This window comes from Pan troglodytes, chromosome 12 (genome assembly GCF_028858775.2).
Source record: "Pan troglodytes isolate AG18354 chromosome 12, NHGRI_mPanTro3-v2.0_pri, whole genome shotgun sequence".
NCBI lineage: Eukaryota > Metazoa > Chordata > Mammalia > Primates > Hominidae > Pan > Pan troglodytes.
In genome coordinates, this window is record NC_072410.2 from 82,599,525 (window position 1) to 82,625,156 (window position 25,632).

Below are 25,632 nucleotides of genomic sequence, written 5' to 3' on the forward strand. Positions count from 1 at the left end.
ATATTTCTTGTGCTATGTTAACCACCCCAACAAAGACCATAATGGCTTAAGCTGGTAAGCATTCTGTTTTTTGTGGATGATTTCATGTAGATGTTCATTCATTTCAGCCAGGTTTGAAAGTTATTAACAGAGAGTGAGTTGCCTTCTTGACGCCCTTTACAATACTGTCACGCATCACCTGGCCCAAACCCCTTAAGAAGTAGCACTAGTCCCGTGGGACAGGATGGCCCACAGATTAGCTGTGGCTTGGAAGAAGCAGGTAGGGATGGCTAGTGGGGCCTGTATAGTGTCTTCTCCAACCAAGAACAGTCCAGTAGTCCAAGTTACAAATATATAGCAAACTTGAACTCAAATTTTATGTATAATAGTATTAATATCCAATGTGAGGGATCTAGGTTGTGCATTCCTTATGAGACTCTAATGCCTGATGATCTTTCACTGCCTCCCATCCCCCAAAGATGGGACCATCTAGTTGCAAGAAAATAAGCTCAGGGTTCCCACTGATTCCACATTATGGTGAGTACATAACAATAATAGAAATAAAGCGCAAAATACATGTAATGTGCTTGAATCATCCCAAAACCATCAGAATTGTCTTCCAGAAAACCAGTCACTGGTGCCAAAAATTTGGAGACCACTGGCCTAGGGGATGGGACCTGGACAAATAAGTAGAACCTAACAGCCTGAGCTGACTGCCAGAGACTCTAAACCTGGATTGTGAGATTGATTATGAGTTCCCCAATAGCTGAAACTCTCAGAAGTGGCACAAGTAATCATTCGGCAGAGAAATTTTAAAGAAATTCACATTAAGCCAGGGTTGAACTTGGCACACTCCAAAACCCTCCTAAAGCTTTAAGCTCAGGTATTTTCTAAGACCCACGTTTCAGTTGGTAGAAGAAAATGCCTACATTTTCTTCTGTGCACTGGCAACTCATAGATCTAGGAATTCAAACCTATTGTTTTCTGAGCTATCGTTGATAGGAAGTGTCTTTCAATATGCTTAGAAGAAAAGTTGTTGACATCATCTACTTTGCATCAGAGAATATGTTAAGTACTTCCCACCAATTAAGGTATAGAGAAATGTTTATTGCACATCTCCAAAATACAAAAAAAGAGAGATCAACTCTTGTTTGGGAATAAATCTTTGGGTTACTGAATTTAGTGGCAGAGGCCATTAAGAGTGGGAAGAGATAAGGTGTCACTAGACATAAGGTAAAAGCATGTAAAAGGGAAAAGAAAGAAAAGAAGTTTCAGATCATTTTATGAGCAAGACAGTAAAAACCGCTGGCCCTTATGGCGTCACATACACATGCATACACACTTTCTCACACATACACAAACAGATATATACAGATGCAAACTAGGGAACAAAAATGTATCAATCGAATCACCATTCTGTTTTATTTTTCTTAGCTGATCGCTAAGGTCTTTCATCTTTTATTCTTTATGATTCCCTCAGAACCTTTAAAGAAAAGAGAAACAGAAATATGTAACAGGAGAGTAGAATTTGATTTGTAATTACTGTATGTCAGGTTGCAAAAACGTCATAATTCTGGAGGAGAAAGCCTATTGAGTGCCTGGAAAGAATCGAAAGTCAGACACATCCGCAGATGAACAGCAGCATACATTTTCCAGACCGCTTTACATACAGACTTGTGATGATTCAGGCCACTTTCCCAAATTCAAGGGTGATGAGCTAGAGGCAAACCAGGATGTTTGATTCAGAACTGGATGGTTGACCTTTGGCAACCAGAAATGGAAATAAGAACTTGTCACACTCTAAAGGAGAGATTCCTTATGATTCAACCTTAAGAAAGGAGATTCTGTCACTTGCCACAACATGGATGGGCCTGGAAGACATTATGCTAAGTGAAAGAAGCCAGACAGAGAAAGAAAAATATTGCATGGTCTCACTTATATGTGGAAAATATATATGTTTGAAAAGAGCTCAAATACACCGAGATAGGAATGAAGCAGTGGTTACCATCTTACTATGGGCAGGGGTTGGGGCAGGCAATGAGAGACATAGGTCGAAGGATACAAAATAGCAGATAGGAAGGATGAACATGTTTAGAGATCGAATGGGCCACATGGGGACTAAAGCTAATGAAATTGTATTAGAAATGTTTGTTAAATAAGTAGACTTCAACTGCTCTTGTCACAGGAAAAAGTAACTAGATGAGATGATAGATGTTAATTTGCCTCCCTATAATAATTTTACTATCTAAATATATCCTATAACATGACATTGCTAATCTCAAATGTATATGATAAAATTTTAAACAAATGTTTAAATCGAAAAAATAGAGGTTCCAAAACAGTCACACCATGATCCCCTGCTTTTACCTGATTGTTTTATTTCCCATGTTTTCTTGGTCCCCACGGGTCTGAGAAAGAGCTTATGGCTGGCTCTGCCAAAGAAATAAACAACCAAAAATCGTATCTAGAAAGTATTAGAATACAAATATTAATTATGGCACCTCAATATTTTCACATTCCTAAAAAAAAAAAGGTACCACTGTATCTATATAACACTAGGCATTAAAAAAATTCTGACTCAAACTTTGAATCAATATGTGATACTGAACTCCTCTACTTTCTTCCATAAGGCATTTTCTATAGTAAAATGTTCCCTGGACTGTTAGATCAAATCCCAACTCAGTCACTTAAATTCTGTGTGAGATTATTTTAGCAAGTCACTTAAATTCTCTGAACTTCAGGATCTTCATATGTATAATGGGATTAATAATGCCCACTTTGCAGTGTTATTTTAAGGATGAAATAAGATCAGGTATGTGAAAGAATTTAGCTTAGTGCCTGTCACTTAAGAGACACCCCACCAGGCTCCCTTCCTGTTTCTTTCTTTTCTTAAAAGCAAGCACCTTGGGGAAATGAATGATAATGGCTCATTCAAACAGAATATATACTCAGTGAAATCAGGATACTCACATTGTATTGATATACTGCCTTCCTTCAGACAAGTAACAATAATGGAATATGGCACATTTGTCTATAAAGATGCATACAGTTTTATAAAGGACTTGAGCATTTCTTCTTCCAATCCCCACAAGAGCTCTGAGAGATGGGAGTTAGGAAACTCATTTGACAGGTGAGCAACTGAGGCTTGGGAAATTTAAGTGTCTTGCCCCAAAACAAGCTGTGAGAACTATAAAGTGGCTTAAGTCTTCTGACCCACGTGTCCATTACCTTCCAGCAGTCTCTTTTTCTGGTTATCAGAGCTCTCCCTGAATTCAAGCCCTGAGCAGGTAGAGAGACATGTAAAGAAACACCTGTTTACTTTAAAAGATATGTTAACTACTTTAAAAGATATATGCAAAGCCCAGGGGGTTGTCTTTCACGGTCAGTCATGCTGATGATGCTCTTGCTCTCATGCTTCCGAGCAGGAACGGTCCAAGTACTGTTACATCAATAGCTGAACTGACACCCTGTGCACTATCTGCATTTTTAATGATTTGGTTACTTTTGTAGTTACATTTAAGAAGTCCAGTGTGTATCAGGGAAGCCATTTAAAAGGCAAAAGGAAGGGTTAATCAAATACAGGTTATTTTCCATTAGCTGAAAAGAATGATTCTGAGATAACAGGAATTTACTTGGGATTCTATAAAAGCAAACCCACCAACCTGTCTTTCTTTTCTAACACAGAGAAGGGACTTGAAAGAATTATGTAGCCTCCAGGAACCCTAGGCTGGTGAACATACAGAACCACAGAACAGGCATCCTACCATCATTTTTGCTGTCACATAAAAGATGCTCCTAGGATTTTTTAATGTTTCACTACTCTTCACAAAGAAAGAACAGACTTTTAAGTGTAGTCCAGATGGTGATGGATGAACATGATATTTCTTTGTCCTTTCCCAAGAGAGGGTAATTGTGCATCATGCATGGCAGTCCGTGGTCATTTTTAATATTTAAGTGATGTCTGAGTTGGAGATTAAAATTTATAAAGAGCAGTGAGATCCCAGAGAAAAGGATGGGAGGCCACTTTCCTTTCAAATGTTATAAAAGCAGATGGGCCTCCCATTCCAGACTTATGCATTAAAACATTTAAGATTCTTTGTGATATTGGAAGCCTACAGAAAGAACACACGTTCTCTCTCTCTCTCTCTCTCGCTCACACACACACACACACACTCACACACACATTTTGCATTAATTGATCATGAAGGTAATTTCAGAGGGCAAAATTAATTTTTGTTTTTAAAAACCTATAATGTAACCTTAGGACCTAGCATGTTGACTAAACAAATAATGATGGAGAAACACAGTAACAATCTTAAATGGAGGGAAATAATGATAACTACCATGATAATCATTACCTTGAAATATTCTCAGACACTTTACAAACATGATCTAATTATTCCTGTGTACATCTCTCACAGGAAAGGTGTTATTTCCATCTTGAAGACAAATATAATGTCTACTCTCAGTTTATAAGTGGCATTTCTTCTGAGAAGCTTCATTATTTGTTCTCTTGTTCGTCTTCAAAATAAGAGATTTAGATGCCCCAAATTAAGTAATTTTGTAGAGAAAAGGCAGCATAGTTCATGTTTCTGTGAATGATTGATTAAAATGCTTTCCAAAGCATTTTATTCATATGCCCTGTGAAATTATAAAATGTTCACAAATATAGAAATTAAAAAGGATAGGATCCAAAATAAATAGAACTAGAAAACCTAGTGCTTTTTCTCAACTTTTCTGAGTATATGCACCATTCTCAGCCCCGGCTGGAATGGGGAGTGGGTAAGAGGAGAGCCTGGGAATGGGAATGTATTAATGTGACTTTCTTCTTCCTTCCTCCTTCAAATAAACCCTGAGAATTGCATCTCTAACATGGAGTTCTACCTGGAGCTAAAGTGTAGGGTAAAAGAGAAGTGGGAAGAAAAGTAAAAGAAAGAAAAAAGAAGAAATGTATAAGGAAACAAACAAAAAAGAGTAGGTAATAGAAACACTGAGTAATTGTTCCTACATTTCCACGTCATGATATAGAGGGGCTTCTGAAGGGCTGCTGTAGTTTGCTAGGGCTGCTGTAGTAAATACCACAGACTGGGTGGTTTGAATAACAGAAATTTCTTTTCTGGCAGTTCTGGGAACTGAAAATCTGAGATCAAGGTGTTGGTAGGTTCGATTTCTCCTGAGGCCAATCTCCTTGGCTTGTAAACGTCTGTCTTCTCACTGGACACTCACATGGTCTTTCCTCTGTGCACGCACATCCCTGGTATCTCCTTGTGCATCCCAATTTCCTATTATAAGGACACCAGTCATATTGGATTAGAACTCACCCTAATGGCTCTGTTTTCACTTAATTACATTTTTAAAGGCCCTATTTCCAAATAAGGTCACACTCTGAGGTGATGACAGAGCTTTAACATATGAATTTTGGGGAGACACAGTGCAGCCCATACCAGGTGTTTTTATTAAAAAGTATCTTCTGCTTCCAGGTAAAGTTGATATAATAAATACTGCATGAACAGCAGAGCAAATGGTCAGCAATGCTTTTTCACTCACAAACATTCTGATGAGCTGACCTGACTCAAGCTCCTCACTGGGGAGTTCTCCAAAGGCAATTCCACTCATCTGCAATGGCTTCTCCCAGCAGTTTATCCAAAGCCTCAAAGATGAGGCTGCTTTCTTCACAGACGCCCAAAGTGTATTCATATAATTCCAACCATGTGCTCATGAAAGAGCAGGCCATTGCCTCTTCTCTTTTCCTGTAAAATGACAGAGGACAAATCCAGACATTCCTCTTTAGATGTTTTCTGAGAGGGGTTTTTCCCTCAAATCTCTTGTGCTTTCAGAGGGTTTTCTCAATCATCATGTGCACCCAATGGCTTGCCTACCACAGAGTGTCTCACGAAGACCATACATGTGTGCTCCATGCTGGCCATCTCAGGTCATGTGGTTCAGCTGGAAAATTGCAGCCCCACCTACTGCCGGCTGCACTAGTGGGACCAAGTAAAGTAGCACCCTGATGACAAGGTTGGAACGGGTCAACAAAGACTTCAAGGAGATGTTCTTCTTTCCAAAATGGCCACATAACACATGTATTTGCCACCACTTCAAGAAAAGTTGACATTCAATATCCTCATTTAAAAACATGTCAATGGGCATTATTTTCACATAAGTGAAATCTCCATTTTAGATTACTATTATTGATTTCCTGGTTCCTTTAAATAGCATGCTTTGTGCATTTCTTTGTACACTGATAATATGACTTAATTGGCAAAATTGTGATATATATATATTAGGTAATTGCATAGTTATATAAAGTCAATAGAAATTTCTGCATGCACTCCTTCATTTAATACATACTTAACTACCTTAGTTCACATGCTGGAGATGGTATCAAACAGCAGGGACACAAAGATGCATGAATTCCTGCCCTGGAAGGGTTCTCAGTCAACTGGAGAAGAGAACATGAACATGTACAGTTTAGAAAAGCAGTTCTCAAACTTGACCATGCATCAGTATTACATGGAGGGCTTGTTCAAGCCCAGCTTGCTGTCCACCCCCTCCCCAATTTCTGATTCAGTGGGACTGATCATTTGAATTTCTAATAAGTTCTCTGTGCCACCTGCTCAGGAAGCACATTCTGAGAACCACTGATCCAGAGTTACAAGTGTTGGGAAGCTCCTCTGAGAAGGAGTTCCCAGCATGGGTTTGGGGGGAGGTCAGAGAGTGCATCACAGAGGAAGCGAGTCTTAAAGGATGGGTGAGGAAGGATAAGGGTGGAGCGATTAGGATATGCCAAGCACATTTAGTTCTAAAGAACAAAAGTAGGAGAAAGTGTATCTGGTTTGGAAAAATGCAAATAAATTTCATTTTTTGGCATATAATTATTTGGCAAGTAATTCCAAGGCTTGAGTTTGAAATAGTTGCAGGAGATGACGCTGGAGAAATATGCAAGGCTCAGAGCCATGATTAACGGCCCTGTGTGAACATTATCCTGTAGGTGATTATATAACCCAGAGTTGGACTTCAAGTTGCAAGAAAATGAACCCTAGTAGAACTCCATCTATAGTTTTCTTTCTTCAAAAGAGGGTTCTTTCTCAGGCTGACACAGGGCTTGCCAGCCTTTTGGAATAAATCATTTTCATTTCTCTGAAGTGACAAGTCTCACCAGATGTGAAAGTAGAAAGGGTGTGTTGATTGCATGGACGCAGAACTGGGTAGGGGTTAAGTTTTTGCCATTGACCAATGAGCCACAGGTAAGAGGCATTTCAGTGTCTTGATAACTAATTCATTAGTTATGATTAACTCTTGGAAAACCCTAAACTTCACCCACCTCTCATGGCCTCCTGTCACAGAGTGGAGGGATGACCGACCTAGATAGGAGAGATTGAGAGAGAGGAAGACCCGGCAACACAGGTTGTGATGAAATGTGCTTCCTTCCATTCTCTCTAGGGGAAGATGATGACGACGATGAATGTGGGGAAGAGAAGCTGCCCTCCTGTTTCGATTACGTGATGCACTTTCTGACTGTGTTCTGGAAGGTCTTGTTTGCCTTCGTCCCCCCTACTGAATACTGGAATGGCTGGGCGTGTTTCATTGTCTCCATCCTCATGATTGGCCTACTGACAGCTTTCATTGGAGACCTGGCTTCCCACTTTGGCTGCACCATTGGCCTGAAAGATTCTGTGACTGCAGTCGTGTTCGTCGCACTTGGAACATCAGTGCCAGGTAGAAATTACATTCATGTATAATTCCCCCAGTAGCAGAAGTTCATTTGCCTTCTTGACACTTTCTTTCCTACAATTTCAAGGGCTGTGATAACAAGCCAAGACCTATGAAAGACGAGAGCCCAGAGGTATAAATAATGTTACTGCCGGAACATTGTCATGGCCCTTCTCAAGGTTCAAAAGCCGGTCAGTGTCATTGCAATGACAGGAAAGCATCCCAGATCCCCAGAGGGTCTCCATGGCCTGTAAGAGACCAGATTGGTTTGATGGATAGATTTTCAGATCAGCTTCCCATTGCAATGAGCACTTTTGCAAAGACAAAACAAAAATATAGAGTCAGCTTTAAGAACCAAATTTCTGTCTTTTATATACTTGGTACATTTTAATGATCTCTATGAAACCGTATTCATTTAGGTAACTAGGAAAATGTACTTACTGGAGACCTGATAAAATATTCGCTTGACCCAAATATTAATGAGACGAAAGAGAAAGTAGACATTGATCAAGACAGGAAAAAAGTAATCCTGACAAAAGTGGACAGGCCAAATGTATATTTCATGAACATCCCTTCATGCATTCCTTACAAGCTGAATTTTTTGTCTGACCTGCAACTATACTTTATTATGTTTACTCATATTTCTGAGTAAGACATCATCTTCCCAAACAACATTGATAGCAATAATTTTCAAACTTTGGTGGGGATCAGAATTACCTGAGAGCTTGTTAAGAAATACAAATCCCTAAGAACCATCAACAACCTCTGGAAGATCTAGGAGTGACAGGGCCCAGGAATGTGGGTTGTAAAGCTCACAAGTGACTCTGGTACACACCAGAGCTTAGTGTAACTGAAACTCTGGATCTACTCTCCAGCACTAATTAGCATCTTGACAGATATATAGCCTTTACTTTGAGCAACAATACCCACGTTCTTAACCAAATACCAAGCCAAGGACAAGCATTACAGTAGACTTGGAAAAAGGCAGGACTAGAAGCAAATACAGCTGTGCTAATGGTGCTATTCACTGTCCACTTTCCATATTTCCCACAGTCCTGAGATAGTCACTTTGTTTTCTACTAAAGTTTGCCATAGTTGTCAAGCCTGACTTTTGGTTTGAGTCTGAAAACAACTACAGTTTAAATCATGTATTTCTTTCTACTCAAATTCACCAGTTATTCTTCTTCAGGAAGCTATTTATCATCCAGTGACTGTGGCCAACTTACTTAACCTCTCTGAGCCTCAGTTTCTCCATTTAAAAAATAGGGATAATCATACTTAACATGCAGAATTATGGTCAAGATTGGAAAAAAAATACCTGCAAATTATGCGTCTAGTCAAGCACCTGGGACATAGAAAAAATTTAATAAAATTGTATTTCTGGTGATTTTTATATTGAATAATTTAGGATGATCTGAACAGTATAAATCTGGACACTTCATTCATTAACCATGGATGAAGTATCCAGATTTATACTGGTCAGCCATAAGGCATGGTGTTATGCAACTGACTGCCTGCCTGGGGGTTCTGATTAAAGACTCCACATGCTTCTGGTAACCAATTACGGGAATGGAGGAGCTAGAAGACCTAGAGGGTTCTCTTACTTTCACCTTAGCAAGCAGGGCTGTTTGAAGTCGTTCAGTTGACCATTGATCCTTAGAGAAGAGCAGACTCCCTCTCAATCCCAACTACGTTCCAGCAGTTCCATATTGGTCCTTTTCTTTGCATCTTTTTCCAGAGTTACCAGAAATTTACCAAGCAGAAGGAAAAACTTAAAATATTCTTAAGGTGTTTTGATTAGAGACTATATGTAAAACCAAAGGAATCAACATTGTGGTTGTCCGTTGCTTCTATCTGAGGTAATTATAGGAAAATATGTTGGAGTCCACTTTTCTTATGGTTTAAGTCACTGAATCACATTGTGTCCAAGTTAGCACACGCTGTTGGTCATGGGTTTAGTCTCTGAGGAGAATATGTGCAAATAATGATCACAAAGGCAAAAATTAGGTCTCTTATAACAATTGTCCAAAATCAGCAGTTTATCCAACCAGATACATCTCTTGTTTTCAAAAGGATTTAAAAAATGCTTTTCCTATCTGAAATCCTTGTTCCTGAAAGTGTTTTTACTCCCCAGTACCTCTTATCCAATATACCCTCAAGCTGGCTTTTTCTAAATGTCAGTCTTTCAAAAGGCCTCTGTGTGTCTCTTGTTTTAAGAAACTCCTGAAAATTGTGGCAGCCTTATAATTAAAATTTTTCCCTATAACATGAATTATGGATTACAGCAAACCTTCATGTTTAGAGGAGTCACTTGTTCTGCCACTTAAAACTAACTCAGAACCCAGGTGGAGACATCAAGAGGTAAGAAAATCTGTTTGGGGAAAATACAACAGAATCATTTGTTGTTGAAACAGTTTCCCTACACTGCCATAAATGCTTTCCATCGGGACACAGATTTCTTTGCGCTGTTATTGAGAGAATTCCATAATTTGCTGCAATATTAACTGTGCAGCAAGCTCCCCAAACAATATATTCAGAGGTAATCTCAGATAATCATATCTATATAAAGACATTTTTTCCAAAAACTGTGAAAATTGAACAGGCTGTTGGATGAACATCACATTTCTGACTTTATTTTTTGACCCTGCTGATTCAGAGCAATGTTTTATTATACATCCTGACTCCTAAGAAAAATGATGCTATTGTTTCTAGGTGACAAAGCCCAGTTGCTACAGGCAGAAGAATAAAGAAAAATAATTCCCTTCATTTATAGCCTACTATTTAGTCAGCAGCAGTCCTGGGGCCCAGCGTTTTCTCTAGGCCCATGTTTTGGCACTTTTCCTGAAACAGAAGGGCCCCTTCCTAGTGTCTGATATTCTGCTGCTTCTTTCTAGGTTAGACTTTTGGATTCTTAGATTCTAAAGGCCAGACGGACATTGAAAACTTTCCCGTTAGTCCTCCTGCCTCAAGGAAGGAATTAATATCTATATATCTCATCAAAAGTGTTTTTACCATACTCTTCAAAATGTATGGGGAAAAGCTTATACATTTTCAAGTGAGACAAAGCTTCTTCCTTGCACCAGCTGGTAGCAAATGCTCATACTCTCTACTGGCAGAGAAGGATTCATAAAGGTCTTCACTTACCCTCAATGTTAGGTGTTTTGGCAAGAGCTTGAAGACCCGTGCCTGTGAATAGAGAAAGGGCCTCCTCTTCCCAAATCACCATTTTTCAGACTTACTTCTCTGGAGAAAGAGGCTTCCCAAGTAGCCTCTTCCCACCTTTAAATGTTGGAGTAAGCCCAAGACTGGTCTCCATCCTTCTTCTCATCTTGGTCCATGCTTACTTCCTGGACATCAGTCTCCGTGGTGTAAATGACATCTATATGCCAATGACTGCTAAATGTATATCCCCAGCCTCAATTTTCCTCTAAGTGCTAGATTCATGTACTAGCTGTCTTCCCTATATTGATGCCAGACATGTAATTTGCAGCTCAGAATTACTATATCTAAAACAGAACTGTTGATTTCTACTGCCCAATGGCCTTATCCTTTAACCAAACCTACTCTTTCCACATCTTGCCTTTCTCAGGAGAACAAGTCATCATCCGTCCAGGTATCCTTGATTCCTTTTTCTCCTCCCCATGGTCAAAGGTCCTACAGATGTTTATTTTTTAATTGTATTTATGTTTTTTTAAGATGGAGACTCGCTCTGTCGCCCAGGCTGGAGTGCAGTGGCACGATCTTGGCTCACTGCAACCTCCGCCTCTCGGGTTCAAGCAAGTCTCCTGCCTCAGCCTCCCGAGTAGCTGGGACTACAGGCACATGCCACCATGCCTAGCTAATTTTTGTATTTTTAGTAGAGAGAGGATTTCACCGTATTGGTCAGGCTGGTCTCAAGCTCTTGACCTTAGGTGATCCCCCTGCCACCCCCAAAGTGCTGGAATTATAGGAGTGAGCCACCGCACCTGGCTGACCTTTCCTATAAACTGTGTCTTGTTTGAGCCCATCTAGCTATCTCTCCACCACCACCATCCTAGTCTACACAGCTGTCCTCTCTCACCCATATCTCTGCAGTAGCCTCCTATCTGTCTCCCTGCTTCTGCTAGAGATCATCTTAAGCGGTAAATCAGGCCAGACTACAGCTTATAGTCTTCCAGTAACTTCTTATTTAACTTAGGATAAACTCTGAAAAGCATCACTCTGTCTTACCAAGACCAACGTGATTTGGCCCCTGCCTATCTTTCCAGTCTGTTCTCTTCCTTGCCTGCTGTTCTTTGGGCCCATGGGCCTTTTTTTCTATCCACACACCAAGCTCATTCCTTTCTTTGGATTGCACTAGCTGTCTCATATCCCCTTCATTTACACAAGACTGGCTGTTTGTCTTCAATTACATCTCATCTTAAATGATATCTTTAAAGAGTCCTTTCATAATCACCAACTGTGAAGTAGTCAACCAGTTCTTATGTATTATTTCCCTCTATTTTCTATATTTATTACATTCTGGATTTTTTTAGTTTACTTATTTTTGAATGTTATTATTTTCTAACTCTGTCCACTAAAATGTAAGCTTCATTGGAAGAGAAACCTTTTTCTTTTCTCTAGTGCCTAGAATGGTGCCTAGCTAACACAGAAGTAATGCAATTGTGTATCTGTGTGTTTGTCTTTGGGTTGTATATGTAAATACATGTACAAATCAGTCATTTACACATTAGTACAAGTTGGTTCAATCAGATTGCTTTCTTCCTAATAACTTCTAGCGACAGTTAAGAATTGAAATTATTGAGGGAGGTAAGTAGATGATTTTTAGTGTTGCTTATTCTTGAATAGGACATATCTGAGACGGTTATTGTAGTAAGAAGGGACAAAAGTTAAAAGCACTGAGGACCTCAGAACAAACATTTTTCCTCTTTCATAATTTTGGCTATGGTGGGAACTGTGATGAGGAGCAAGGTATTTTTTTGGTATTTTCTTCATTCTTTTCTCTTCTATGATCCCTTCTCGCAAGACCCAGACCTCAGGCCAGTACTTTTAAAACTTTAGGTAGACCAGGTGCGGTAGCTCACACCTGTAATCCCAGCACTTTGGGAGGCTGAGGCAGGCAGATCACTTGAGGTCAGGAGTTCAAGACCAACCTGGCCAACATGGTGAAACCCTGTCTCTACTAAAAATACAAAAATTAGCTGGGCGTGGTGGTGGGCACCTGTAATCCCAGCTGTTCGGGAGGCTGAGACAGGAGAATGGCTTGAACCCGGGAGGCGGAGGTTGCAGTGAGCCGAGATTGCACCACTGCACTCCAGCCTGGGCAACAGTGCAAGATTCCATCTCAAAAAAAAAAACACAAACAAACAAACAAACAAAAAACTTCAGGTATACTCTGGAGTGCTGAATTTTGCAGTAGCCTAACACAAGTGTATCACTATGTTATGTATTACATTATTTCTATGGAAAAATAGGTTCAAAATAAAGGGAAAAAATTAAGAAGGAGCATTTGGAGCCCAGCCTTTTTTTGGACTAAGGGCCACCTAGTCATTGGACATTCTTTTAGCTTACAGTTATTTACTTGGATAAGCCTTGGGTATATTGGGCCAGGACATTCCAGCTTATATCCCAGATTCAAAATATGGACTTTCCTTTCATCTCTTGTTCCTATTGGATTCAAATAAATAGAAGTAAGCATCCTCCTTTAACTGCAGGGAGAACTCTGAGATACTGATGAGTGGGGGGGGGGGGTGGATTTTTGCCCCCTTAAGTCTTGCCTTCATCTTTCTCTGCGCGTCTTGGTGGGGGTTGTGCCTGATGCTTGCTGACTTCTCCCACTAGTTCCTGTTACCAGCTGGTTGCTACCGGGCCAGAAAAGCTTAAAAATTGGGTATGATAGGCTGTCCTTTAGTTTCTGGCATTGTATGATTTTCTGTGTCCTTCCTATGTTTCGAATATTCTTTTATCCCTTGGATTCTGTCAAATATGAATTATTTCCCTCTAAGGATTTTAAGGCCGAAGGAGAAGGAAATAGATGGTTTTGGTTTCCACCCCCCCCCCCCCCAAATTTTGTATATAGAACCTTTTTAATAAAATAAAACCTTATGTTGGGGAAAATTTCTGTCATTTTTAAATTACAACACTTTTAGACTTCTGAATTCCATAGAAAGAACTTGATATATAAAACTGGTTACCCTGGTTGTTCACCATGTTCTCTTAGCGTGGTGTTAACGACTGTGCACCAAGAGGGTAGAGGGACAAGAGCTTTAGAGCTGAATTCAGGAACCTGGACTTCTAACCCTTACTTACTGCATGGCTTTAACCAATTTCTTGACTCTCTGGGCCTGTAAAATCAGCCTAATGATACATGGCAATTCAAACAAACTTTTCAAGAAGATTAAGTAACAGCATGGATCTCAGAGAATGTATCAACTGAAAATTGGTATAAAATACAGGAAACTATTATCATTATTTACACTGAGATCAACTCTAAAAAAATGTCAAAAGGAATAGAAAACACCAGAAAATGAGAATAAATGGGAAAAGTTTTGAGCAGAGAAGGAACATTTTTAAAATTTACCACAAAGCTCCACTATATCTAGGCATAAGCACTGTGTATACTTTATCTATTATCTTACTTGGGTTATGTCATTAAGTGATGTGAACTGATTTTGCCTCCTTTCAACCTTTATTTTTTTTGACGCTTAGATCCTTCCCCTGAAAATGATATTTTTTTCTGTTTGTTCAGCACTGTGCTACAAAACATTATATTATTTTTAGTAATTGAGAAAAACAGTTAGCTATTGATAGCTTATGTTTTTCAGTTTTTAATTTTCTGGCTTCTAATAACTCTCAAAACTAAGATATTCTGTAGAATACTTAAACAGCAAGTACTTTACAATTTACTGGGTCCTGTTGCTTTACTTCTCGGTGGACCATCAAGTAACTTGTATGGTTGTGCAGGTTGTATGCTACATACTCCAAGAGGCCCCATAATCTGAGTGACCCTCCTGGAGCTGTATAGGGTACAATATGCCTGGATGTAACTCCAGTGGCCCTGTCTAAAATCACTTAATAGCTTATAGGAGAGTGAATACAAGTATCCTCATGTTACATGAAGAAACTAAAACTCATAGAGAATAAATGACTTGTCCATATTTAGCCAAAGTTTGTATGGATGGTAAACTGTGGAATCCATGTTATCTCTCGTTTTTATAATCTGGTACTTAGCTACTCTATCGTGCCATCTTGGACTTATTTTTAAAGTATTGCATATGCTCTTTTCCATATGCCTTACAAACGTTTTAAGAAATTTTTAAATTTCTCTCTTTACCTCAATTTTATTATTTTTTACTTTTAAGGCATGCAACAGTAAGATTACATTTAAACACTTCAAGGTCAGGAACTATTATTCTGTTTGGCATGAAAAACACCTAATGGAGTCCATGCTTTCAAAAAAATTCAGAAATGAATCAAGATCCAGTTCTATACCTGTAAACTATTAGCATTTCCTGTATGTAAAAATTTAATCACTAACACAACTGAAAGATGTTCAGTTCTGACCCAGCTGGCAAAAAAAAAAAAAAAATAGAATACCAAGATAATCCTCTTCAGCACAGCCATGTGCCGCTAATGAATCTGAACACAAAGAGAGATTTGGTCTTCCCAAGCTAGACCAAACACAGCTGTGATACACAGCTACCCAGGTGCCGGTCAGTGGGGCCCAGGAAGGGCATGTTGAGGACACCCTCCTAGCAGTCATGTTCTGCCCAGGCTTACTGGCAGCTTTGGAAATTACGTTCCAGTGTTCTAGATCTCTGAGCAGATAGTAGGAGTGGGAACCATAGAGGTTAATATTCCAAGGTCTCACCAGTAAACACACTCAGTCTACTCTTAACAGCAGAGAGGTGGTCAGGAGTGAACACAAAAATGCCCACTCATCACAAACATGTTCCCCTTGGGAAACTGTATCCAGTCATTCTGAATTCTGAGCTCCCTTGAAGGACAGCAGGGAATCAGATTAATTCCATCATTTCTTCTCATCCCATCCTACTTCAAATAGATGTGTTGTTCTCAGTGCAAAGCTCACAGATAGATTGACAGTTAACAGCCTCTGTCTCGGAGAAGTTATGCAAAGTCTTAGCACAATGACTACATGCTGAGGGGTTATAAAAGAACATGAGCTTTAGAGAGGCAGGTAGACCTGTGTTCAAACCCAACCCTCCCTCCTCTACTTACTAGATGTATGACATCCCCAGAGGCAAATTGCTTAACTCCTCTAAGCCAGAATAATAGGAACATGAAAATCCATCTCACAGAGTTGTAGTGAGGATTACATGAGAGTGAATTTATAAAGTACCCAACACAGAGCCTCGCATATAGTAGACCCTTAAAAATGTTGGATCTCCTTTACTTTCTATTTCAATGCACTGATAAACAAGTTAGGCCTCCTGGGTTATTTACCTTAGCTACATTGCAGCAATTGAAAACTGAAAAACTAAGTAAATTTTCAGCCTATCTTCATTTTTCCCTATGGTAGGAATTCTAGTGAGGTGGACATGTCCAAATGTGCTTCTGTTTCCTGCAATTTCACTGACCATGAGCTTTCTCCTCTCAACATTGACATTTCAAGTCAGACAGCCAGTGTCAAGAGGTGCCATTGTGACAGTGTGCATACATATTTAACTGGATGGCTACATTTCACATCAGCTTAAATGGAAATGAAAACAGAGTTACTTTACCCTAAGCCAGTATTTCCCAGTGGCTATGGTGTCAGTTTCCCCAAGAGGCTACTAAAGGGCAAGTATGTTTTGTTTTCACATACTCTAATAAGCAACACGTTTCTTTACTACCAAAAAAGTTCAGTACTGCTGAATGGACCCTCAGATCTGCAGTCAGGCCAAGAGGCAAAGCCAACCAGGGACACTGCCAGAGGGGCAGCACGGGACAGCCCTAATCACTCAAATGGCTTTCCACGGGACCTTATCTTAACCTCGCTCTAGCAAGCAGCAGTCTGGAGTTTAAATGCTTTGTACTTTCCAGCACACTTTCCCATGAATAGATGATGTCATTAGAGTTAAAGGAAGCCTGCAAAGGCAAACATTTCTGAGTAGAGAATGAAACAAAAGAAGGCTAGAAACCAGAATTTACAAGATTTTCTCTATAAATGGCACCATAACTGCCTGTTATCGTATACTAAGAAACAGTGGGGAATAGGCTGCATGCAGCCGACCCAAAGCATCTGTAAAAACCTGGGAAAGATCCATTTCAAAGCTCTTTGCATCTTTTATTCTTTCTCCTCAAAGAGAGAGTTTTTTTATTAAATACTTTTAAGAGTTTTTTGTTGGTAGTCATACTCCTTATTTCTCTCAAAGGGCAGTACTGCATGGGCACCTGGCATTGAGTACAAAGCTGGAGGGGAATCAGGATGATAACAATGATGTCATTTACCAGGAGGTGGTCCAGGGAGCAGGGATGCTCAGCATGTGTCCTGCCCAATCTGAAGTCCTGCAGAGCCTTTGGATTAGTGCCCCAACCCCATACCAGCCAACTTTACTCAGTCCCATAAAAGTCACAGTGTAAGAGAAGAGAGCTAAAAATATTTTATTCTATTCTATCTAGGCCTTCTTACATACTCTAGGTTGGCCAGAGCAAGGGCACTTGGTAGAAACATCATGCTGTACAGGTGTGCGTTCATGTGTTTTGTGTTTGGAGGGTTGGTGTTATGCATGTGTTATGTGAATGAGTGTAAATTTCCCTTTCTTTTCAGGCTCAGGGTGTATTGCAAAGGGAATGAGCATCGAGTGTAGCAGAAGCATTCACAAGAGTGTCAGTCTCTAAGGAATGATTTGTAAATAATGTTGAGTTGATGACTTTTATTTCTCCCTTTTCACATTTGAAATGAAGGTGGCCAGGTGTGCTGGCTCACGTCTGTAATCCCCGCACTTTGGGAGGCCAAGGCAGGAGGATCGCTTGAGTCCAGGAGTTCGAGATGAGCCTGGGCAACATAGAGAGACCCTGTGTCTACAAAAAAAAAGTTTTACATTAGCTGGGCATGGTGGTATGCGCCTTTTGTCCCAGCTACTCAGGAGGCTGAGATGGGAGGATCACTTGAGCCCAGGAAGCCAAGGCTGCAGTGAGCCATGATCATGCCATCACACTCAGCCTCAGTGACAGAGTGTGACACTGTCTCAAAAAAAAAAAATGAAACATCTCAAGGACCACTGTTTTCTGGTGGGTTGTTTTTATTTTAATGCTGTCTCAGTCTGCATCTTTTAACAGCTTTATGGTGGTATCACTTACATACCATAAAATGCATCCATTTGTAGTACATACAATTTCATGATTTTTAGTAAATTCACTGAGTCTTGCTACCATTACCCTAATCCAGTTTTAGAACATTTCATCACCCCAGTAAGATGCCTCACGGCCATTTACAGATAATCCTCATCTCCACCCTCTGCCCCAGGCAACCACTGATGTACTTTCTGACTCAATAGGTTTGTCTTTTCTCTATTTGTCACAAGGACTAATTCTAATATAAAAATGTCACGGATTCTCTACATGATAGTGTCAGAATTTACCATGGATTCTGTAAGATTTTGAAATTATTTTGTTTTATTCATCACAGAATCTCTCTCTATATATTTGTAAATTACATGAGATATTTTTTGTTCTTCATTGTTTTGTGTATATATGGATTTGTCCACCTTTTTAAAACAATTCCACTACCCTGCCCCCAACAGTAATCTTGGTTCATACACTGCAAATTGCTGGGGGTGGGGATCACACAATGGCGCTTAGAATTAGCACTGTGACTCTTAGGGCAGTACCTGATGTTTAATGATACATAAATGCCAAATGTCGGTGACCAGTTCAGTCAGTTGATCACAACACAGTGCTAAGGAGGCAACTCTCACAAATGCAGCTTCTTACTCTCATTCATGGCCCCAGCACGTCATACTGTAGGTGCTGACTGCTGGCTCCTAAATCAATTCAAATCCATTACAACCATTAGGAAGACAGTACAGAGACCAAGGCCTATTGGTAAGAGGCTCTGTGCATGATCTCCCTGCACAAAGAATGACACATTGTTGCTAAATGCAAGAGAAGAAAACAGGGGCTATAAGAAAGCAAAACTTCATTGCCATGTCTGGTCCCTGCATGAGAAACAAATGAATTTAAGCCCACCGGTATTTTTAGAAAAGAGAACAAATAAAATGCTAACTCAATTTAAAAGGCAAAGCTTACATGTGGCCATAAAAAATTTTAATATCTGTTTGGGGTAGTGCGTATTATAGATATGAAATCATGGTGCTTGGCATTTATGCACAGCGCCAGCTGGAATCCCATCACTGCTCCTCGGCACACAGACCTCACATCCTGCCTTTTCTCAGGAATGAAACATAAGCTGTGTATTACTTGTTTATACTCTGATTCATTCCAGAAAAGGATTTCAATCCATCAGATGCTTTGCATTGTTCACCCATCTTTTCTAGCACCTGATCTAAAAACACTAACTCCGTTAGTGCCCATATTTTATAATCTTTGTTCAGCTCAGCATCTCTAAATCCTGTATTTTGTACTCAAGGAGAAAACAGCTTATTTTGGTTGTATTAGTTACAATCAAGAAATTATGTGTTGTATTTGTTTTCTCTCCCTCGATTGCTCCCCACCCCATCCTGCCTCTCTGGAGCCCAGGGGACTTTTTAGCATAGTCCTCCATAAATTATAAGCTATTATTAGGTCATCATTGTAAAAAATCCTGGGTCAAGATAACAAGAAAGGCTTGCTGTAGCTCCAGACTAAAATGATCCCCATTGGGGTCCACAGATGGGCCCACCAGAGGATTAATCATAGCCTGTGATTCCTGAGTTATAGTCGCAAAAAAACAGGTAACCACAACTATGCCAAGTGATCATGAAAATGTCCTTCTGTGAAGGATTCTGTGTATGATGAGCCTTCAGATGGTTGAAATATGGCAAATCAGAACCCCAAAACTAACCCACTTGGCACATTAGAAGACTGCAGTTCTGGTTGCTCAAGGGGAACCAGCACTTGGTATGAGGCTGCGCTGGAAGTGGTTGGATGTGCTTCCTGCCCTTTAGTCTGTGCTTTGGGGAGAAATGGGGCAAACCACATAGAAGAACCTGACAATAACTTTCTGCTATGTCAAGTATTCTTATCCTGAGAGTAAAGATTAAGCTCTCTCATCTATAGCTTCTATAACTGAACTGAGTCTACAGTGGAATACTAATGACAAGAAATATTCACAATGAAACACTGTATTTTGACAATGCCAATAGCTAACTAGGAAGCCCAAACTGAGTCTCTGAAGCAATGTGGCATTCTTGATCATCAAATTTTCAAGTGGTTTTTCCTCCACGCCGTTCATAAAGTCATCAAAAGAGAGATAAATACCATTTAAAAAATTAAAACAAAGGAAGCAATATGACCCAGTGGCAAAGCATAGGCTTTCAAGCCATTCGGCATTTCTTTTCATTCATTCTCAGATACTTAAGGAGCCCCCACTATGTACTGGCCAGTGTTGGGCATGGCGGAGGTGGGGGATAAACAAGACAGATGATATGTCTACTCCCGTGGAGTAAGACTGGTACTTATAAACAGATGATAAACTTTCAGGTAGCACAGAAGATGAACATTGCTGAGAAGAAAATTAAATGAGATCATGGAGCCATAGAATGGAGAGTGTTTATGTGGGGGAGGGGGTATTTTAATAGGAAACTTTGACTTTGTACACTACTAATCTCTAACAAATCACACTTCAAACCTCTAATCCGTGTCCCCCCCCCACCCCACCCCCACCCCTAGATTTACTCAGGCAGGTCTAGTCTCAGAAACTGAAAAGTTATTTTCTTTCCACTTCAAATAATGGCTTTGAATTATTTTTCCTTCTCACTCCAGCACTTGATACCCTCATATGAGCTCCCCTACCACCTCTGTTCTCAGCAGATGGTACCCCACTGCCCTGGATTCTTCTCCCACAGACCCTCCATTCTAAATATTCTGGATTAGTTATGACTTTGGAATATCCAACAAATGATCACAGTAAGATCCCAATGGTTAATGATGGTTTCAGGAAGGCAGACCCCTTGCATTTAACACACACACATAAAAAATGCTTTCATAGTAACTACATTTATATAGCTTCATCATTTTAAAAGTATGTTTTTATAATTCATCTCTTTGATACCCACAGCAGCCCTGAGAGTTAGTCAGCGTAGATGTGTTATCATGTTCAGAGCATGGAGTTGTTATCTGGCAGACTGATGAAGGATCCTGGAAATGGACTGGCAGCATGAGGACCTGAACACCAGAAATTACAGGATGTGGGTTCTAATCCCACCTCGTGCCCTCACATTCATCTGACCCCTAAGGAGCTTCCGTTTCCTCACCCTGACAAAATGAAACTAAGGGTAACTGCTCCCACCCATCTTCCTCCTCAGAATTGTCAGGCACAGCAGATAGTAGAACATTCATGGATGTGCTCTGAAAATTACAAGAATCTATAAAAATAAGAGATATTTAACAAAAGCTGTTTGTTAAGTATCCACAAGAAACTGTCCTACGTCCCGGGAGAGAATAAAAGGAGAACATTTTGAGAGATCAGGCTCATGGCATATTCTTAGCAGCTTAGGTAGAGCTCTATGCCTTTTTTCTTTTCTTTTCTTTTCTTTTTTCATTATAAGTTACGTATCTACTAAGAGCCCAAGTACAAATGATGAAAGATGGGCATTACAACCCCTTCCCAAACATCTCAAGGACATGAATCTCTTAACAAGCTTGTAAAAAGTATTTGTCAGGTTAAGTGAATATGCAAAGCAATTCTGTGGGTTGAAGTCACTAAAACATACTGTTAGTAAATAAAATAGAAGGTATTTGTAGCACAAAATATAAAATTAAGAGAGAAGATTTTGGTGCTGCTCTGCAGTTCTTCAATGCTTAACACGAGTAGGTGGGGGAAAATGAAGACACAAACACATCTTCCCTTCACAGCTGGTGCTGGGCAAACTTTCATAGTGGGTGAAGTTGCTTTTTAGGATTCTTGTTCCATATTGTGGACTGTCCTAGGCACCCTCCTGACACTGGATCCCAGGCCAGATCCTGATGTCAAGGCTCTCTCCTCTTCTTCTATTCCACTCCTTCCTCCTCCCCGCTACACCCTTCGAGATGCACCTGCTCTGTGTGTAGTATGTAGGATGCTTTTCATCCAAGGATTTGTCTAACATAATTATGAATTCTGAATTAACCAAAAGGACCAGGAAAAAGCTGAAATTCAGTCGTTCACTCCTTCCCAGAGAGACTCTGTATTTAAACGTCTATTTTTAACCTATATTTATTAGTTTTTAGTAGCACAAGCAATAAACAATACATGCTCTTTGTAAATAGAAAATGTTAATAAGCAAGCAACAAAAAGAAATCCTGCCATCTCACCACCATCTACATTCAGCCATTTGCACCTTTAAAATTGTGAAATCCTGGGACATTTAAATAAATTGCACAAAAAATGTGTATACAGATATACAGCAAATATTTACCCATACTTTTTTATGGACTGATAGTAGGCATAGTTACATAACCTGCTTTCTCACTTAGCAGTGTGTCATGAATGTTTTTCTTAGTGTACTTTAACAGTTGCACAGTATCATGTTATATGAAGTTGCAATTTATTTTTTCTAAAATGATAGACAATTGTTTCTAATTTTTCTCTAACATAGAAACTCTGCTCCAATCCCTGATATAAATTTGTGTGTTTGTAAAATTGCTTCTAGAGCCTCAGAAGTAGGGAATTGCTGGGCCAAATAGTTTGTAGACTTTTCAGGCTTTTGATAGGCACATGTGCTTTTTTGTATCCTATGACTAATCTGTAGGAATGAGTTAATGGAGGAGATTTTACACCAAATCACAGCAAGGTGGAAGGCAAAATAGGTGAATTATTGGAAACTTTCAGAACCCATTCAAGTCTCACCTGTCCTCAAGTGTCACGTGCTGCCTCCTGTGCTGGATTGAGGTTGCATGCAGTGGCCTACTTTTAATAGTGTTCATATTTTTGTGAACTGATAATACACAAAGCAGCCCCTTCAAAAAAGTGTCTCTGGAATGAGTAACTGGGTAGATATCCACTGGGGAAAGGCACATTTTGGGCATCTTCGGTGTATTGTCTAGATCCATACACTTAGAATCACACCAGTATAATCCAGCTGACAACGAAGTTTCCTTATAACCCATTAAGGCTACCTGCAGGTGAGAATGAAGGTTTCTGTTTTCTTTATATTTCTCTTCAAGTTAGAGTACAGTTTCTCTATCTGATCCTTCTCAGCTAGCTCTAGCAAGACAGGCGAACCTATGTCTTTACTATCTCTAAAATAGGAGAGAAGAAAATTTGAGGAGATTTGGATAGGAGATGGATGTTCCAGAAATAGAACAAAGCATAGAAGAAAGAACTAGGCTTCAAATGCAAAGAGGATTAACTGAAAGAGGGAGATTATTGGGAAGGAAGGAGAAGCGAGTCAGAGGACACCGATCTGTGCAGGGCAGCCCTAGATTGTGTTTAAGCAGGAAGTTAGTTTCAGTTATATCTATATAATAACAAACCATCTGGCTTGGGAAAATGACAATTAATTCAGCTATTTGTTTTTAGCTTCAAATTTGCCCTTGCTTTTCTCCTTTTCAAAATTAGCCAAATGTTGCTTAACTAAATCTTATGATTCTTTTTGCCCTCATGGACTTTGCATTATTAAAATAAGAGTTATTATGAAAGTAACAGAATCATGGCTTAAAACTGAAAATATCAAAAACTTGATGCTATTTTAAAAGCAAGTTCATTCCAGCCCATTTTAAAGTACTATAAAGACAGCCTAAATGTAATGCCAGGAGAAGCCAAGAATTTAAGGAATCAAAAAAAATTATTCATCATTTGGAAGCCAAATGAGGATTCTTTTTACATGAACCAGTGAAGTGAGTGTGTGTATGTGAGTGGCAGAGTGTAATTTTCCTTATCAGAGAATTATCTCCATTAATGGTATTAAAGAATAAGGAGTCTTTCATAAAAATAGCTCCTTCTTAATCTGTTTCTTATCCATGTTTGCTAAAGGAGTCAGCCTGATGTTTCTATATGGAATAATTGTATTTATTTTCTTTCAAACGATCAGCCGCTTTACCATTGTGTAGTCACAGTCGGAGTTGAACATGATGAAGCTTCCTGATATTTTCCTTGGACTCTCTGTCCGTTGTCAAATGTATCAGTTATCTAGACCTTGTCAGCACCCCTTGGATTCTCTCTTGGACACCTGTGAACATCACACTGAAAAATAATCCTATTCTAGGTGTGTGTAGTGGAGTCTTATCATTTCCTTTTGAGAACATGACTTGAATTACAGTTTGGAAAGCAGATCAAATAGTGCTGCACTGCTGGTTTGTATCCTTGCACTTCACTGTTTTGTGTTCCCTGAAAAATAAACCTCCATTTTTTTCTCTCCTTTAATTAGAATAAATTTCTTTCTTTGAGCTTAAAATACAGCAGGATATCAGATACAAAGTAGGAAAACTAAGCCCGGGGCACCTCCATAAAGTGCAAACATCCAAGTTAACATGCAAAAATGAAAAATAGCTAATTTTTCAATAACAAAAATGGTTACTCTAAAAACAAATCTATGTGTCACTCATTCCATACATCATTACCTCAGTTAATCCAAGGGAGGCATCATTGTCCTCCTTACAGGGACAAAGAAACCAGGGCTGTGAGTGGTCAGTTAGTGGAGCTCAATCTGCTTGGGGAAGCTTTGATAAATACCAATGCTCCAGCCACATCTCAGGCTGATGAAGCAGAAACTCAAGGTGGGGCTAGCAAGTTCATGTTTTCAAAAGTTGTCCTGCTGACTCTCATTTGTAGCTGGGGACAAAAGTGACTAGAAGCAGGTGCCCTGATCCTGCCAATATAGGTCCTCTTGAACTTTTTACTTATCGCTGCTTCCTTCTCTTCTAAAAGTAGGTCATGTCACTGTCTCCATTTCTTCTTTACCCTCTTCAGGGACAACTTTTATGGGCAGAAATTTTCAGTGTGTTTCCTTTTTTCAACTCCTCATCTACCTGGTTATTAATCAATCAAACATCAGCAATTCTGTTACCTCTTGAACTTCACTTGGAAGCCAAATGATGATTCTTTTCACATGAACCAGTGAAGTGTGTGTGTGTGTGTGTGTGTGTGTGTGTGTGTGCGCGCGCGCACGCGCGCGCGCGTGCGCTTGTGAGAGAGAGAGAGGTTTTCTATTTACTTGGGTAAATAAATATCACAACCAAAGACAAATGCTTGTTTAAGGTCTTCAGTGACAGCAGAAGAACAAGTACATAAGTAAACACTATTTCTCTTTTAATTCTAAAAGAGCAAGACAGATGAGGGTATAGAAGGCAAGAAAGAAAAAAGAGAGGAATATATACACTGTTTAAGTAAAGACATCTACCTTACAGCCATTAGTAAGATTTGGGCTCTAAACCAAAAGAGCTCTAATGTCTTTTAATGACTTTGGTTGTATGAAATTTTCAAAGTAAAATAATTAAGAATTTTAAGCTCTATCACACTTTTAAATGCAAAGGACCGTCAAGTTAATAATTTTTAAAGGGTGTTATAACTCCTTAAAAGTATAGAATCATTCGCAATAGTCAGAATTCCCTACCATGTATGGATTCTCTGGGGATCTGGCTCTGTTGTATTATAAAAATAGCTAATAATACTGAACACCCATTAAGTGCCAGGCCCTATTCTATTCATATTAACTCATTTCCTTCAAAACCCTATGAAGTAGGTAAGCTTCCAACCTGGCAAACAGAGCAGCAGAATTCAATCAATTTAGGTAATTCCCCCTCATTTGGCCTTTTAGGGTAGCTGGAATAGGGTTTAAAAAAATAGGAGAATAACCATATTGTGAGTGGAAGAAGTTACAA

At 39.5% G+C, this 25,632-nt stretch overlaps 1 protein-coding gene across 22 annotated transcripts in view; it reads left to right on the forward strand.

Moving 5' to 3' along the window:
* The window catches only part of SLC8A1 (solute carrier family 8 member A1), a 414,873-nt gene that overhangs the window by 365,953 nt on the left and 23,288 nt on the right, over window positions 1–25,632 (forward strand). For all 22 annotated transcript variants that reach the window (XM_016948409.4, XM_016948410.4, XM_054677795.1 and 19 more), the window contains one exon: window positions 7,423–7,698. In XM_016948409.4, coding sequence (XP_016803898.1) covers window positions 7,423–7,698 — 276 coding nt within the window. The remainder of the gene's footprint in view (window positions 1–7,422; window positions 7,699–25,632) is intronic.